The following is a 16,646-nucleotide window of genomic DNA, read 5'->3' as shown; positions in this document are numbered from 1 at the left end:
ATTATCTGTCGTTTCTCCCTCATACTTACACACATGCACACTACCACATTTTCTTACACTACCACATTTCCTTACACTACCATCTTTTTCTTGACACTATCTAAATGAGAATTAATTAGATGGTAAAAGTGCAGCGCCTCTCCTTTCCCGCTTTTCATATGGGGCGTGGGGAAAATGTGACTGATAGTTACGCAATTATAATCTGTAAGGAGAGGGATTCTTTACAAGTCTTTTTTTTTATGCGGTTCTTGGCTCCACCTTCAGCGTTAAGCTCAATCTTCCTCATGACGGGCAGCAGTGTAATGTGACGGGATTACATAAAAGGTCTCAGACTGCAACACTTCAGAAGAGAAAGGGTAATGTATTCACTTTAAAAAGACATCACACACGGACTCAGCGAAAGAAAAATGTCAGTCCGAGATAGAGATGTATCCACTTGCTTTTATAAACTGTTTTTGCACATGGACAACTTTCCCTCTTGACATTAATAGTCACTGTGAATATAATTCTGCTCAGCCACTAAAGCCAACAGAGATGTTCATAGAGTACTGTCACTCACCCTCAGGATTGTGGAAAGGTGCTTATGACTACAGCATCAGAAAACTGTAAACAGATGACTGCTCGCTTTTCTTCTCTGTTATAATTCATTCGTGCCTGTCTTTTCATGTTCTCCACTGTCTGTCTTTCACCGCCTCAATATGTTGCTGAATATTATGACAAGTGTCCAATGCCAATGTAACCGACAGTAACAAAGCACATGGTATGTTGTGTGATCCAAGGCACAGTCAATGAAACCTCACAATCTGTCTAAGTCTTCTGGGTTCCTAAAAATAACCCCATCCTTCTCCAATCTGGTCAGATGACCTCATGTGTTTCAAAAAGATAACATAATAGATCAACTTTGTTTTCATGTGGCATTTTTGTCATAAGCCATTGAGCATCTCTCATATTGCTTCTATGAATTTCCTTCAAACTCGCTTATTGCAATATTTTGTAATTCAAGTAATAATTCAGTTTTAGAGTCTGTGATATCTGAACACATTCAACCAAACTACATTTGAATTTCCCTCGAGATCAATAAAGTATCTATCCATCTATATTTGAGAATATTAATATTAATAAACAAAATTGTTTTATTAGAAGAAAAAAAAAATCAATATACCAAGATTGAATTAAATCAATGCTTCTATCTCAAGGATTCTAAATAGGGTTTTTATAGAATAAACTGAAATATTTGACTTAATGCAGGAGGCTACCAATTTCAGAGTCCACATCACGTCAGCCCTTCAATGTTTATCCCGTGTTAAATGTTGCCATCTAGTGGATTAATATGGTGACTACTCACTTTATAGCAAGCTACAGAAATAAGCCAAGAGAATAAATTATATGTCGGCCCCTGCTCGTTCATTGTCATTTATCACAAATGTAAAGTATATTATCATCCTGTACTTTCCACATGCCAGGCGTAATATTTTATTCAGAGAACTGCATAACTAGTTGCTCGTGAGTTTCTCTGGCTTGCACGCTTGAACGTAATGACGCCATGAGAACATTTTCCAAGGAGAAGCCCGATACGTCAGACTTGACTTCCATATTCCCAGAGCCAGACGATTGTTGTTGCGGCGATGTTAGCTTAAATGTCCATAACCACAAAATGAGCAAGACACTGACAGACAATGGTGAGTGTTTGAATCTCAAAACAACATAACAGGCTGCTTTCAGTCCGCATTTCTTCCACGGGTGGTCAAAAAAAAAAGATAGCGTTTGAAAAGCGATGTTTTGGGGTAACTTTTACTCGCTGCGGGATATTCTATCACTGCAATTCAGGTGCCGTATATTTTACAGTCAAGCGAACCTTGCAGTTTAACTCTTAACATCTTTGTCCTCAGGTGTCCCTCCCCTCTCCTCTTTCCGCCTCATCGTCCCTCCTCTGCAGCTTGTGTCTGCAGCTCTGTTGGAGATAGTGAAGCAGGGAGCTGTGATGTATTTCGGTCTGCTGGCAGAGTTCATCACCTCAGTGTTGGAAACAGCCCCTGAGCTGCTCACTGACACAGAGAGAGTCCAACTAGTGATTGGTCTTCGTGCAAAGGTACGAACATCTTACCTGTCTAAATTGTTCTGTACCAACTACTGGAGGAAACAATTTACAATGGAACAGAAGTTTTAACCTATGTACTTCTCCATTTCATTTAAAAGGAAATATGTTTTTTCTTCCACTAAAATTAGACAACACCTACAGTGATATGTTATCGTTTACAATGGAGATAATAAACACATTTTACCTACTGTGACTAGACATTTCATACAACCAGCAAGCGTATATACTCTCTGTGATCTTTGTAGTTAAGTGCCTTACACCAATATTGTTGCATTTACCATTAAATTGGAAATTCAGGAAAATTAAATTCCCAATTTAATGTAAGTGATTAGGGGCTTTGTTCAGGGTGCGTTAAAGTAACTGCTGGACCCTGTAACCTCTCAGCCTGTCCTGAGTCTTATTCTTCCCCCTACAATGTAGAAAAAACAGTTGATGAGGGGGCCTACAGCCACTGTTTTTTCAGTTTGTTTGTTTTTTTAACCTTTATTTAAGGAAAGAAACTCATTGAGATTAAAAATCTATTTTCCATATACAGTATACAGTACAACTGTTTTGACTGGTTTTGTTTGTTTTTAGATGTTTGGCATTGTTCTCTTCACAAGAAAATTATTAAAACGTCATTAGCTTTCTTTCTTTTACACCACTTTTTAATCTTCAGTTTTTCTTTATTTTACCTGTGATGTGATGTCGTCGTCACGTCTTTATTTTAATATTATTGTCATCAGCTTGTTGACTTTTCTCCTGTTTTTAATTTTCTCTAATTATATTGCATCACGGTCTTAACTGCTGTTGTATCTTTTCTGATTACTTGTATTTGCAGTTCCTTCATTTGCTTTGTTTGTCAAAGCACTTTGTAAACATCTGGTTTTAAAGGTGCTATATAAATGAAGTTATTATTCATATTATTGTTAGGCTTCACTGAATGGTTCCTTCTCTTTATTTGCCAACAGGCGGTGCTACAGTTGTGCTGCAATGATACATTTGCCAACCAGCAGGCCTTTCAGCTTCATTTGAGCTACATTACAAACCAGGATAAAGAGGTCAGTGCTCATGTTGCATCTCAATCACTCTTGAAAATCACTTGATAACCCCGGTGATGCATTGGCTCTGACTACCCATCTGTCGAAACTGTTTGGATGTGGGGAGGGGGCGGGCATTAAGGGCCCTGTGATAGAGTGGGTAGTATCAATGTTGTCACTACCTGGTTAGCTTACATACACAGAGCAAGTGTATAGTGGTTTATTTGAAATCAATTAATTTGTATTTACATGGGCTTTTGTTTGTTTGTTTTCTTAAGACTTTCAATCCTGAGGTCAAAGCTTCAGTTACAAACTTCATCAGGCTTGTTCACACTCTGGTAGAAGGTCAATGCCAGAAGGATGACTTCTACCAGGTGAGTGGGCTTGTGCTGTGTCCTTTGCTTATTTCTGTGAGAAATATCTTTCTGGAATATATAATAAATCTGGAGTAAGTGCTGCTGTCCAGGTTGTTCATTTTATTCCTATTGACCTGAACATCTCTTTAAATGTAACACTTAAGATATCATGTACATTCCATTGGTCTTAAAGTAAGTTTTGAAAATGTAATCATTACTTTTCTCTTTTCTCTTTAGAACATCTTCCCAACACTGTTTGGTCCTCAATATGACTCAGCTCTACAGGCTCTAATGAAGAAATTCCTCTTCAACCTCCAGGAGCTGCTGCCTGTTCCTAATTTTGAACAAGTATGTACCCGACAAATTAAGGGACCATTAAAACTAATTTTAAAAAACAACTTAAATGTTTAAGACAAGAGTTTCAGTTTTCTCAGCCTCACCTAATTCAGAAGCAAAATGTTTGTAAGTAATCACAGAAAAGTCCTATACAGTATATCATGTACAACATGCAGTGGGTGTTTGTGTCTCTGTCGTCATTTACTTGTTAGATAATCATAACAATATTGAAGCATATTTTTGTGGTAACTGGAAAGGTAAAAATATTTTCGATCACCTGTACTCTCCTGGTTTTTTCTGTTTGGAAGATGATGAAAGGCACTCTGGGGCAGGTAGAAAAGCTTGTTCTGTTACATAAGCACCAAAAGCAGGTTGAGGGAGGCTGTTAAATGAACGAGGATGATAAGAGTTGATGAATCTTAAAATGCATGAATGGTGTTTGTGATTATATCTGAAATTGATTCATCACTTCTGCGTCTTTTAAAGACTTCCCTTTGGCTTAGTCTTTCCCCTTCCATCTTGAAAGAGTGTGTGGACCTCACCAACCAGCTGAAGCCACTTAGAACACTTATTCAGCATCACAAACACCATGGGCACGAAGTTCCACCAGGTAGTACCAACAGGAGTTTAATGCATTCTTAACTTTCTTAAAGCTACAGTCGCTGAAAATAATTTGCATTTTGCTGGTCCTTTTTCTTCTAGCAGCTTCTTCCTTTGGGGATGATTGCATCCTTTCCAGCCTGTCATATCAACTACCAAACGTGAACATCGACAAAGGCGATGCAGTCGTCAAAACTGAATCCACATTTGATCCAGAAGATTTGCAGGCAGATAACCAATTGAGCAGCGAGTCAAAACAAGATGAGGTGTTATATTCCGAATTTGTGAAGAATGAGGAAGAACATGATGAGTGGTGTGCCAACGATTTAACTGAAGACCAGGGAGCATCTGTTGAAGTAATCCTACCATCCTTTGATGAAAACGAGTCAAGTGATGATAACCAAATGGACAAAAAATGTCTTCAATATTTGAAATCCGGACGATTTACGTCTACAAAAAAATTCAAGTGTCATGTTTGTGGCAAAGATTTTAGTTCTCGCAGCAAACTAAAGAAGCACAAGATTACCCATAGTGCTCGGGTTACAACGAGAATGAGTCAGTCAGATTCTGCAAGTCAAAGGACCCTTTTGAACAACGTGAATTTACATCTTAAACTGAGAACGCGTGAGAATGACGCTTCTAGATTTGAGACTGAGCTACCATCGTTTGCAAGAGAAATAACACATAACCCATCAAATCAGAACTACCTTTTAAACTCTGAACTGTCTAATGAGGACTGCAGTCTTGTTTGTCATGTTTGTACCGAGGAGTTTGCTTGTCAAGAAAACTTTGACAAACACAAGAGGATGTGTGCGGGCAGAAGCAAAGGACGAGAAGAGATGGACCCACATTGTTCCTCAAGCTCGGCTTTTCACACTGAACCACATCCTGTTAATAAAACCAACAAGTCTGTTCCTTTTGAATCATCAAATGAGGAATCCAAGGATTTAACATCCTCTGACTCACTACAAGACCAACCATGTAAAAGGAGCAGTCGCGTCAAACAATGCTCCATATGCAGGGAAATATTTACTAGTTCTACTGACCTGATGAAACACATGAGAAGCCACACTAAACAGAGTCCTTACCTTGGTTCTAACAGTGGTGAAGACTTTGACAACTATGAAGACTGCAAGAAACCCCAGGAAAATAAATGCAAAGCTTCGAACCAGTCTTCAAAAGACAGTTCCATTAGCCATGAAAATAAAGTGAAACAGGAGATCGATGAGGTTTCCAGTGAGATAAGTCAGATCCCCAAAAAACGAAGAAATGCTTGTAAACCAATCCTGACGTGTCCACAATGTGGCCAGCGTTTTACTTACTGTAAGAGATTTGAGGAGCACCTGAAAAAGTGTTCAGAGGCAGCCTCTCAAACAAAAGAGCAAACCAACACAAACTATTTCATCATCAATGGCTGTGATTTCTTTTCAGTTGACAACACTACTGAGATCAATGCTGAGAAAAGTTCTCAAACAATGGAAAGCCAAACTGCAACTTCATCCACAGCAGATGATGCAGAGGGCTCCCAGTGTAAAGATGGGACCTTTAAGTGCACCATGTGTGAAAAAGACTTTTCAAACATTGTGCTCATGCAAAGACATTACTCTGAGTCCCATGATGTCAGAGGCCCATACCCCTGTACTTTGTGCAAGACCACTTTTACCAGGTTGGCTGAATTGGTTCGACATCAGCAAAACAAACAGTTGTTCCAATGCCCTACCTGCAAGAAAGGATTCAGAACTCCAGAAGAAATAAAAAGACATACAAATGTACATAAACCAAGAGTAACAACAACGTCTTTCAACTGTGAAACATGTGGGAGAAGCTTCAAATTTCGCGTTAATCTGATTATGCACCAGAGAAAGCATAGAGAAAGGCCACCCAATGTTTGTTCCTACTGTGGGAAAAAGTTCAGCTCAAGGGACACCCTGAAAGCGCACTTGGTGAGGCATACAGATGGTTACCCATGCCCAGAGTGCGGGAAGGTATTCTATCAAAAAACATTGCTAACATATCATCTGTATAAACACAAAGGGCAAGAGCCGTACCTCTGCGACACGTGTGGGAAAGGATGGCCGAACGCGGCTCTGCTCAAGGTTCACATGATTAAACATAGAGAGGATCGGCCATTTAAGTGTGACGAATGTGGTGTGACTTATAAGTGGGAATCAAGTTTGATATCTCACCACAGATCCAAACATATAGGCTTGCGGCCATTTGTGTGTGAGGTTTGCAGCAAGGCCTTCAGAATAAACAGTGAACTGAAAAAACACATGATGGTCCACACAGGGGAACGACCCTACTCTTGTCCAATGTGTGGCAAAAAGTTTACAAAAGGCTATAACTTAAAGAAGCACAGAGAAAAGCCATGTCTATAGGAAAAACCTGTTTGTGAGCTGGTTTAAAATTGATCATGATGCATGTGCCATACTATATTCTTCATCTATTGTATATAGGTATCAATGTGTGTTTGTTCATTTAACCAATGTGTATGACTGACAGTTTTAGTACTTGACCTGCAGATTTTTAAATAAAGACACAAAATCTGGAATTGTGATTGATGTTCATTAATAGAGAATTAGGTTAATAAGTCTTTTTCAAATGGTAATTATGTCTATTTAAGGTTACTCTCAGGACTTAAGTGGCTAATTATTTATAATTATACAGGATGATTGTAGTTATTTAATTGGATCACTTTGGGTAGACTACGTAGCTTTGTAAATACAGTATATGTGACTGTAACTCTATGAAAACACAGTAGGTGGCAGTAATGCAATCATTACAGATGCCGACCGCCATTGAGACATCATGAGAAGAAGAAGCACCGAGCCTTCTGACGAGAAACAGCCAGACGTTTCCTGTGGCAGCATTTTTGCAGAACTCCATAACGACAAAAAATGAGCAAGACACTGTCGGACCACGGTGAGTGTTAAACCATGAATTGAATTCTGTCGGCGTTTCTGTTGTGGATAGTTAAAATGTTAGGGGCGGAAACGCCATGTTTAAGCGCCAGAGCCTGACATGAACGGATACGCTGCGGGATATTGTTGCATTGCTGTAAACGCGCTGTGTATTCTCACTCAAGCGCAATATATGACAGTACAGTTACCTCGGAGTTTACCATTTGTGTCCTCAGGTTTCCCTCCCCTCTCCTCTTTCCGCCTCATCGTCCCTCCTCTGCAGCTTGTGTCTGCAGCTCTGTTGGAGATAGTGAAGCAGGGAGCTGTGATGTATTTCGGTCTGCTGGAGGAGTTTATCACCTCAGTGTTGGAAACAGCCCCTGAGCTGCTCACTGACACAGAGAGAGTCCAACTAGTGATTGGTCTTCGTGCAAAGGTAAGACAACTTCAAAGAGTTTTTTAATGGTCCTGTGATGTTGTAAAGAAAAAAATGTATTTTAAACGAGGAATTTGTGAAGCATGGTGCAAATAATCACCTCTCCTGTAAAAATGAGGTTGTATTCTAGATTTTTTTTTTCCATTACACTAAGAGGTTAAGTTATAGTGATTAATTAAGGTATGTGATGTTGTTAATATATAAGTTAAAGGACATAACCACATTTTGATGCTAAACAAAAAAATGTCAGCATTCTATAGTTACTAAAAGTTACTAAAAAGTAACCTTAAGACTGTAATCATGATGCCCTAACAGTGTAGAGCAGAAATGTGATCAAACTAGTTTAAATTAGCTTTATCTTCTCCAGCTAAATAGCGTTAATAATGTGTTTATGAAACACATTTTATAATACTTGTAGAAATGGATTTTAATTTTCCCTCCCATTTGCCTGTGATGCTTTGGTCTTTTAAAGCCAAAGTAATAACATTCATGTTATAGAATAAGATTAATTGTGTGTATAGTCGACTGATATGGTATTTTTGGGGTCGATACTGGTTTTAAAGAGAGAGAGAAATGTTCCCATACCTTATTACCTGCGCTGACCTTGATAACCATTTCAAAATCCAACCAATTCAGCAGCCACAATCATCACTCATCTGTCAGACCACCAACAAAGCAAACGCGTCTTACTGATTTTTTTTTTTTTTTTTACCGTCTGAAGGTCTGCAGTAGACTACTCGTCTCAGTCATAATATTCCAACAAAAAAACAGTCCTTCTGCATCAGAACGATCCAATTTCAGTAATGATTAAATCCAAACACATTACATCCATAAAGATTCACGGATTCATTAAAAATGTCCATCACTGTTGAACTAAATGAGAGTGGAGGCTTCAGGATAGTGGAGGTGTTGCCAAGGAGACTGTCGGCTGTCGGTCTGTTGGTGAGCGGTCGCTGCCCTAGTCTTTGCGGTGTGTCCAGCTCTGTCGCTACCGGTTGGCCCCAGTTGGCCTTTTTTTGGCCCACTCTACATGTTGAATCTGAGGAGTCGTCGCCGGCGCGGTTGGGGATAGGAATCTCTCTGATTGGCTGTTCAGCTAAGCGAAACAGGAGAGCCAGTGCACAGGAAGAAATACGGAAGCGCCTCTTCTATTCTTGTTCCACTAATAAAAGACCAAAGGCTGACAACGCCAGTTCCATTTTCAACTTTTTATCAGACCTTATTCTCCATTAGAAGTACCTATGTTACGAGAGTTGTGCAGCAACAGTGAGAAAATTGTCTTCTCGTATCACAACAACGGTTTATTTATCCGCGTTCTTCCTCGTCCTCTTCCGGTTTCCCCTTTTTGGAATGACGATTACAGACTACCATGGAGAGTCTGTAATGCCTCTTGCGCAGAATGTACATGGTTGTTTGGCCATTGACTAAAGTCTTTGCGGTGTGTTCTAGTGCAACTTTTTGGCCAAGATCAAAGGCGTCACCCACTACTTCCTGGCACTCTGCTTGGTGTGTCAGGGCCTTTAGGGTGCACTAACACTAGGCAAAGTTGTCCCGTACCGTGCTTCAGAACGATTGTCCCCCCTCCTCATTCCCCCACTGGCCCGCACTCACTGCTCCAGGACTAACCGGGCCTGAGCACAGTTATCTTTTGAACATGATGTCATTATACAACACATGCATGTCTTTAAGTGATCATGCAAAACCTGCTGAGTTTACAAGACAGGTGGACTCGAGAGAAAAAAATAGGGACGTACTGTCGGGTCCGCGTCTGCACATCGGAGAACAAGTCAGCTACTTTACAGACTTTGTGTCTTATTTTGAGTCATTTTAGTCAGATACAGCCAGAACACCCCGGGATTTCACCATAATGAAAGCTGTCAATGTTGTGTACCCATGCTTGTGCTCGTGCCCGTGCATGAACGGTGTACCGTGCCGAAGCACACCTCTTCAAGCGTGCCAGGGCCAAGGAAGTGCTTGAGCATAGATCAGAGCGCTCACACTAGTCAAACGAGCTGGACTTCAGAGGTGAAGCATGCTTGGTCATGGTACTGATTGCCTAGTGTGAGTGCACCTTTTTTCTTACCCTACATCAAATGTTTGCATACTGTACTACTGTTGTGATACTGTACTACTGTTGTACTGTCAGATGTTTCGCATTGCCAGTCTCTACAGGAAAGTTATTGAAAAACCAGGCTTCACTGAGTGGTTCTGTTTTTCTAAATGCCAACAGGCGGTGCTAGAGTTGTGCCGCAATGATGCATTTTCTGACCAGCAGGCTTTTCAGCATCATCTGAGCCAAATAAATACCTTCATTACAAACCAGGATAAAGAGGTCAGTACTCTTGATGCATTTTCATCACTTTTAATTTCTTTGGGATTTACTTATTTGCATTTTTTTTGTTTTTGTTTTTTGCAAGACTTCCAATTCTGAGATGAAAGTTTCAGTTACAAACTTCCTGAGGCTTGTTCACACTCTAATGGAAGATCACTGTCAGAGGGATATCTTTTATAAGGTGAGTAAGACGGTACTATGTCTTCTGCTTGTTTTTGTCAAGTGACAAAACACAAGGGGAAACACTTTCAGTTCCTATCATTATATGCTGTTTGGTTTTGTTCCGGGTGGTTACTTTATGTCATATTGATTAAAAAATAGCTTTGAATATAGGATAGGATAGTATAGTACTTTATTGATCCCCAGAGGGGAAATTCGGGCGTTGCAGCAGCACAGACAAGTAAGGTCATACAAAATACACATTAAACAGAATAGATTAGATAAATAAAAATAGGGGGTATATACAAGTACAAAATGAATGATGAAGTTAACTATGCACCCTATATAACCTTCAAGATCTATTCTACAAATCTGCCTCAAAGTATGTTGTAAAATGTAATGAATTATATTCTCTTTAGAACATCTTCCCAACACTGTTTGGTCCTAAATATGACTCAGCGCTACAGGCTCTAATGACGAAATTCCTCCTCAATCTGCATGAGCTGCTGCCTGTTCCTAACCTTGAACAAGTAAGTACCTGACAAATGATTATCAACAACTAGCAATATTTTGTATTCTCTCTGAAATTGATTTATTTTCCTCTTCTGTTCCATTTCTAGACTTCCCTTTGGTTCAGTCTCTCTCCTTCTATCTTGAAAGAGTGTGTAGACTTCATGAACCAGTCTAAGCCACTTAAAACACTTATCCAGCATCACAAACACCATGGGCACAAAGTTCCTAAAGGTATAGTACCAACAGAAATCTTTTCAATTGTCTTGAAGCCACAGTTGCTGAAAATAATTGATGTTTTGTTTTGTTTTTCATAGCTTTGTCTTCCTCTGGGGATGATTGCATCCTTTCCAGCCTGTCGTATCACCTACCAAATGTGGACAAAGACAAAGGGGATGTAGTTGTCAAAACTGAACCCACATTTGACTCTGATGATTGGCAGGCAGATAACCTATTGAGCAGTGATTCAAAACAAGTTGAAGAAGACAATGTTAATGTGTTCTATTCTGAATTTGTGAAAAATGAGGAAGAATATGGACAGCAGTGTGTCAGTGATGTAACTGAAGATCAGGGAGCATCTGTTGAAGTAACAGTTCCATTTTTTGAGGAAAATGAGTCCAGTGATGGTGACCACATGGATGAAAAATGGTTCAATCACTTGGGAACTTGCAGTCGGACATCTAATGAGGACGGCAGTCTTGTTTGTCATGTTTGTACCAAAGATTTTGATTGCCAAAAACTCTTTGACGAACACAAGAGGATGTGTGCGGGCAGAATCAAAGGACAAGAAGAGATGGACCCACATGGTTCCTCAAGCTCGGCTTTTCACACTGAACGACTCCCTATTGATAAATTAAACAAGTCTGTTCCTTTTGACATGTCAAACATTGCACCCCAGGAATTAATATCCTCTGACTCATCACAAGAACAAACATCTAAAAGAAGCAGTCGCGTCAAACAATGCTCCATATGCAGGGAAATATTTACTAGTTCTACTGACCTGATGAAGCACATGAGAAGCCACACTGAACAGAGTCCTTACCTTTGTTGTTATTGTGGGGAAGACTTTGATAGCTATAAAGACTGCATGACACACCAGGAAGATAAATGCAGAGCTTCAAACCAGTCTTCAAAAGACAGTTCAATGAGCCATGAAAATAACATGAAACAGGAGATCAATGAGGTTTATAGTGAAATAAGTCAGAGCTCGACAACTGCAGAGGCACCACCAAACTCAAAGGCTTATAAACAACCTCTGACATGTCCAAAATGTTGCCAGCGTTTTACCTACCACAAGAGTTTTGAGAAGCACCAGAAAATATGTTCAGAAGCAGTTTCTCGGAAGATTAAGAAAACCAACACAATCAATTTAAATAATAATACTAGATGTGATATCATTTCAGTTGACAAGGCTATGGAGAGCACTTCATCCGCAGCAGTGGCTTCCAGTGAAATAAGTCAGAGCTCGACAACTGAAGATGCATCAGCAGACTCAAATGCTTACAAACAACCTCAAACGTGTCCAAAATGTGGCCAGTGTTTTACTTACTACAAGAGTTTTGAAAAGCACCAGAAAACATGTTTGGAAGCAGCCCCTCAAACAAAAGAGCCAACCAACACAAACTATTTCATCATCAATGGCTGTGATTTCTTTTCAGTTGACAACACTACTGAGATCAATGCTGAGAAAAGTTCTCAAACAATGGAAAGCCAAACTGCAACTTCATCCACAGCAGATGATGCAGAGGGCTCCCAGTGTAAAGATGGAACCTTTAAGTGCACCATGTGTGAAAAAGACTTTTCAAACATTGTGCTCATGCAAAGACATTACTCTGAGTCCCATGATTTCAGAGGCCCATACCCCTGTACTTTGTGCAAGACAACTTTTTCCAGGTTGGCTGAATTGGTTCACCATCAGCAAAACAAACAGTTGTTCCAATGCCCTGTCTGCAAGAAAGGTTTAAGAACTCCAGAAGAAATAAAAAAACATAAAAAAGTACATACTCCAACACCATGCAAATGTGAAACATGTGGTAAATGCTTTAAATCTCACTATCCTCTGATGCGGCACAGGAGAACACATAGAGAACAGCCACCTGTTGTTTGTACATACTGTGGGAAACAGTTTGCTTCAAAAAACTACCTGAAAGCTCATATGGTGAGGCATACAGGTGGTTACCCATGCCCAGAGTGCGGGAAGGTATTCTATCAAAAAACATACCTTACATATCATCTTTATAAACACAAAGGGCAAGAGCCGTACCTCTGCGAAACATGTGGGAAAGGATGGCCAAATGCGGCTCTGCTCAAGGTTCACATGGTTAAACATAGAGAGGATCGACCATTTAAGTGTGAAGACTGTGGTGCAACTTACAAACGGGAATCCCATTTAATGGCTCACCGCAGATCCAAACATTTGGGCTTGCGGCCATTTGTGTGCGAGGTTTGCAGCAAGGCCTTTAGATTAAACAATGAATTGAAAAATCACATGAAGGTACACACAGGAGAACGACCCTTCTCGTGTCCAGTGTGTGGCAAACACTTTACACAAGCCTATAGCCTAAAGAAGCACAGAGAAAAGCCATGTATGTAGGAGAAATATATTGTGAGCTTGTACTGTTTGAAAACTGACAGTTATCCATGTACCATACCATATTCTACCACTACATACTGTACATGTACGTGTATATGTACATATGTGTCAATGTGTGTATGTTCATTCAACCAAGTTGTTTTGTATGATTGACAGTTTTAATAATTGAGCCACATAATTATAAATAAAGAATAAAAAAAAATCTTGAGTTGTGAATGATGTTCATTCATAAAGAAGAAGTGTCATATCAGAGTATTTTCTAAAGGGCACAGATCTCCAAGGTTTTTTAAAGGACTACAAGAAGCTCAAATCTGTTTGATAGAAGTAGGAGGAGGCTGACTCGCATTTTGGAAAATGTCTGGTGGATTTTTCGCAATGGAAAGAGCACAGACGGACATTGTTAGGAAAACCTGTGAAATAAGGAATTGCAGTGCTAATATATATATTACTGCAACATCTGTTTTGACATGCTTAGAAGACATAATATGGGCCAAATCCCCAACTTTTTTTAACAGGGTTGAATACAACCCCCCCCCCCCCCCCTCCCGGCATTTTGATTGGTGAACCAATGCAGAAGTTTTAATTTTGAACCGCTTTGCACAAATACTACATGGTCATTCGAGCTGGTGCAGGGCAGATGACAATTACCTTATATCTCCAAGACTATAAGCATTATCGAGCCTCTCACCCTCCTCCCTCAATCTAAGAACATGTTGATGTGGCTGAACCTAGGAATGAAACAGCCTTCTCCTTCCATTACAAATGAACAGATTGAACAAATTAGGGATATAGTCAGACGCCTTGTGCACCCAAACAGTGTGAGGAACCTCAGCCACATGCTGTAAGAAGAGCTGGTCATACAACCTAAAAGCATCATCTGCTCAGATTCAGCGACTACCTTGTTGGCTTTGAAAAATGAGACATAAAGGGCTCATCCTGACCTGTTTCAGGAGATTTTGTGCTGCTTGTTAAGGATTGAGAAAATAGGATGTTATTTTGAATTTCGATGCACCTCATCCTCAGCCAGGCCTCTGGCCCCTCAAGGCTGGCAACGCCCCCAGTGCAACCCAATTGTCCTTATGACCCTAATCATGGTGACGCATCTTACAGCTTCTGCTTTCCCTCAATTGGTCTCCATCTCCAATGCACAATCCACTGCTGTATGAGCCCCACACAATGACTATAAGTCAATGTTGAGGGACCTATCTTCCCCTATTTCTATAAGGAAGACCCCCATGAATATACAATGTTTAAGATGGCTCTTACCAGTCTTAATCTCCATGGGAAGCAAAAATCTATACCATATCCTATTGGACCACCTTAAATTACGCACTGCATGGCATTTTGCATCGGCCTATGATCATGACCCACAGCCCTATACAATCCTAAGCTGCTCTAGATCAACAGTATGGGCAGCCCCACCATTTAGCACTGAAATAGATAAACTCTATGATAAATCTCCCAAAGGTTCAGTCTGGTGTTTCCAATGCATTCCATAACTTTGCAGTCAGAGTCCAGTCCCTTGTAAGAATGCTGCAGGCTATGGGGCAGAGTGAGGGTGCGCCAAACTTGATGATGGCTTGGCTTAACATGCTTCTGTCAGAAGCCGCCAAGCAGCTGGGCTGATGCTTCATTAAGTTTCTAGGTTTCACCCTTCCTTAACCCACAGAAAACCTTCTTCATTAAAGAGGAATTCACCTCAACTAAACTCTCACTCATAGATCAGACCTATACAGTAGATAAGCTTCAAAAGCATGATCGGCACCCACAGGGTCTCCCACTATTGTCCTTTTTTAAGGTTCAGCCACTGCCTTTGATAGGAGCAGTCACCTTATAACCCCCACAAAGAAAGTCTGCTCCAGTCCACCAGGGACACCAGTATTCATCCATACGTTTGTTTGATATTTGATTCAGAAAGGTAAAGAGAAAGAAGATGGAAATGAGTCAGAAAGATGAAAAGTTAATGGTGATGTTGAATTACAGATGGAGGCATAGGAAGTGCAATATAGTGAGTTGGAGAGGTACAGCACGCTAAAACACTTTAAAACAGAATGTTAATGGTGTTCAGTAAATCAACTGATCAACAAACTAAAGCCTTCAAAGTGAGGAACATTGGCGGCAAGAGTGGAGAGAGCTTTATTCTTGGAGTCAATGGTGCTAAAAGGGTCATCTATAATGTTTCTTAAGAAATCTCAGAAGAAGAGTTCAAAGAGGGAGTACATGTATGAAAATAAAATGGATCGCTGAGTTCTAGTTTATGTTTTACTTTCTGCAGTGGAATGCTAGGAGTCTAGTAGCCAAGAGTCAGGAATTAGAAACATTTGCAGTTGCATTGAGAAACCTGATTTTATATGTAGACAGTAGACTTGGTAAAAGCCATGTTTAGAATTTGAAATGCCAGGGTATGAAATTATAAGTATAAGAGAGCTGGGGTGGGTGTGCCACATTTATTAAGAAAGGTTTACAACACAATAATATAGGGATTTATACTTACCTTAAATGTGTGACTGTTTAAGTATGGTCAGCGCAAGGAAAGATCTATGTAGTCAATCTCTATACCACTTGGTTACAGCTGAGAGTAGAATAACTGAAAGGTATATTGAATGAGGTAGAATCACCAGTAATATGGGTTGGTGATTTGAATGCACATAGGGCAGTCGGGGAAGTAACAAACTAGGCAGAAATGGGGCTGCAATGGAGGACTTTTCCAGACAAACATGTACTTGTTAACATGGTTTGAAATCATTCTGGGAGCAGTGTCATGCATAGAATTAACATTTACATCAACCGAGCTTGCTTTAGCTATCATCCCTGATGGAGAACGTTTCCCACCCCCTGCATGGAACTGTAACAGCTCTGGGCAGCTCCTTCAGCAGCAGGCTTCACCACCTGCAGTGTCAGAAGGAGAGATACTGCAGGTCCTTCCTTCCCGCTGCAGTCAGACTGTTTAACCAAGCCTGCTCCCAGTAGATCACAAAACACACACACAACTGGACAATTCACTCTGACTTTGTGCAATAATAATGTTATATTAATGTTATATTATGTTTATCAAACCACTGTGCAATAACATGTTACACTTTATGTGCGCTGTGTGCATGTCTGTGTTACACTGAATATTATGGACTACACTTTTGTCAAATAGCTGAGCTATTTCTTATTTTTTTTAATCTATTTTTTAGTATCAATTTTTTTGTACATTCTTAATTTTTCTTTATATATTTAAATTGTACTGTGTTCACTTTTTGTTTGCAATCTTTGCTCTTTGCTGCTGAAACAATGTATATTTCCCTGTTGTGGGATAAAT

General features: G+C 40.0%; 2 protein-coding genes and 1 non-coding gene across 6 annotated transcripts in view; 2 read left to right on the top strand and 1 right to left on the bottom strand.

Annotated features, from left to right (window-relative positions):
- The window catches only part of LOC109985118 (phosphatase and actin regulator 1), a 65,855-nt gene that overhangs the window by 32,694 nt on the left and 16,515 nt on the right, over nt 1–16,646 (bottom strand). The window lies entirely within an intron of this gene.
- Nucleotides 1,334–6,960, top strand: LOC136179067 (zinc finger protein 569-like). Of its 4 annotated transcripts, none has more exons than XM_065954101.1 (7): nt 1,358–1,679; nt 1,890–2,089; nt 3,049–3,138; nt 3,396–3,491; nt 3,711–3,821; nt 4,296–4,419; nt 4,515–6,960. In XM_065954101.1, exons 1-7 carry the CDS (start codon nt 1,544–1,546, stop codon nt 6,785–6,787), a joined length of 3,030 nt encoding a protein of 1,009 aa, XP_065810173.1. In that variant the 5' UTR covers nt 1,358–1,543; the 3' UTR covers nt 6,788–6,960. The 4 variants fall into 4 exon arrangements, with proteins under 4 accessions (XP_065810175.1, XP_065810173.1, XP_065810172.1 ...); XM_065954100.1 differs by having other exon boundaries at nt 1,362–1,679; nt 4,512–6,960; XM_065954103.1 differs by lacking the exon at nt 4,515–6,960 and having other exon boundaries at nt 1,334–1,679; nt 3,396–3,565; nt 4,296–4,318.
- Nucleotides 7,202–12,760, top strand: LOC109985083 (uncharacterized). Its single transcript, XR_010666345.1, has 7 exons — nt 7,202–7,331; nt 7,546–7,745; nt 9,976–10,077; nt 10,163–10,258; nt 10,656–10,766; nt 10,857–10,980; nt 11,064–12,760. It is a non-coding gene; the product is annotated as an uncharacterized protein (transcript).

This window comes from Labrus bergylta, chromosome 4 (genome assembly GCF_963930695.1).
Source record: "Labrus bergylta chromosome 4, fLabBer1.1, whole genome shotgun sequence".
Lineage (NCBI taxonomy): Eukaryota > Metazoa > Chordata > Actinopteri > Labriformes > Labridae > Labrus > Labrus bergylta.
Note: the sequence above shows the minus strand (reverse complement) of the source record. Positions and strands in the feature narration are given on the sequence as shown.

Bases quoted from the DNA above. Each gene is read 5' to 3' on its own strand.
- LOC136179067 (XM_065954100.1), top strand. From the start codon at position 1,544: ATGAGAACATTTTCCAAGGAGAAGCCCGATACGTCAGACTTGACTTCC. The intron at 2,090-3,048 runs GTACGAACATCT...ATTTGCCAACAG, and splicing joins TGATTGGTCTTCGTGCAAAG to GCGGTGCTACAGTTGTGCTG. The intron at 4,420-4,511 runs GTAGTACCAACA...TTTTTCTTCTAG, and splicing joins TGGGCACGAAGTTCCACCAG to CAGCTTCTTCCTTTGGGGAT.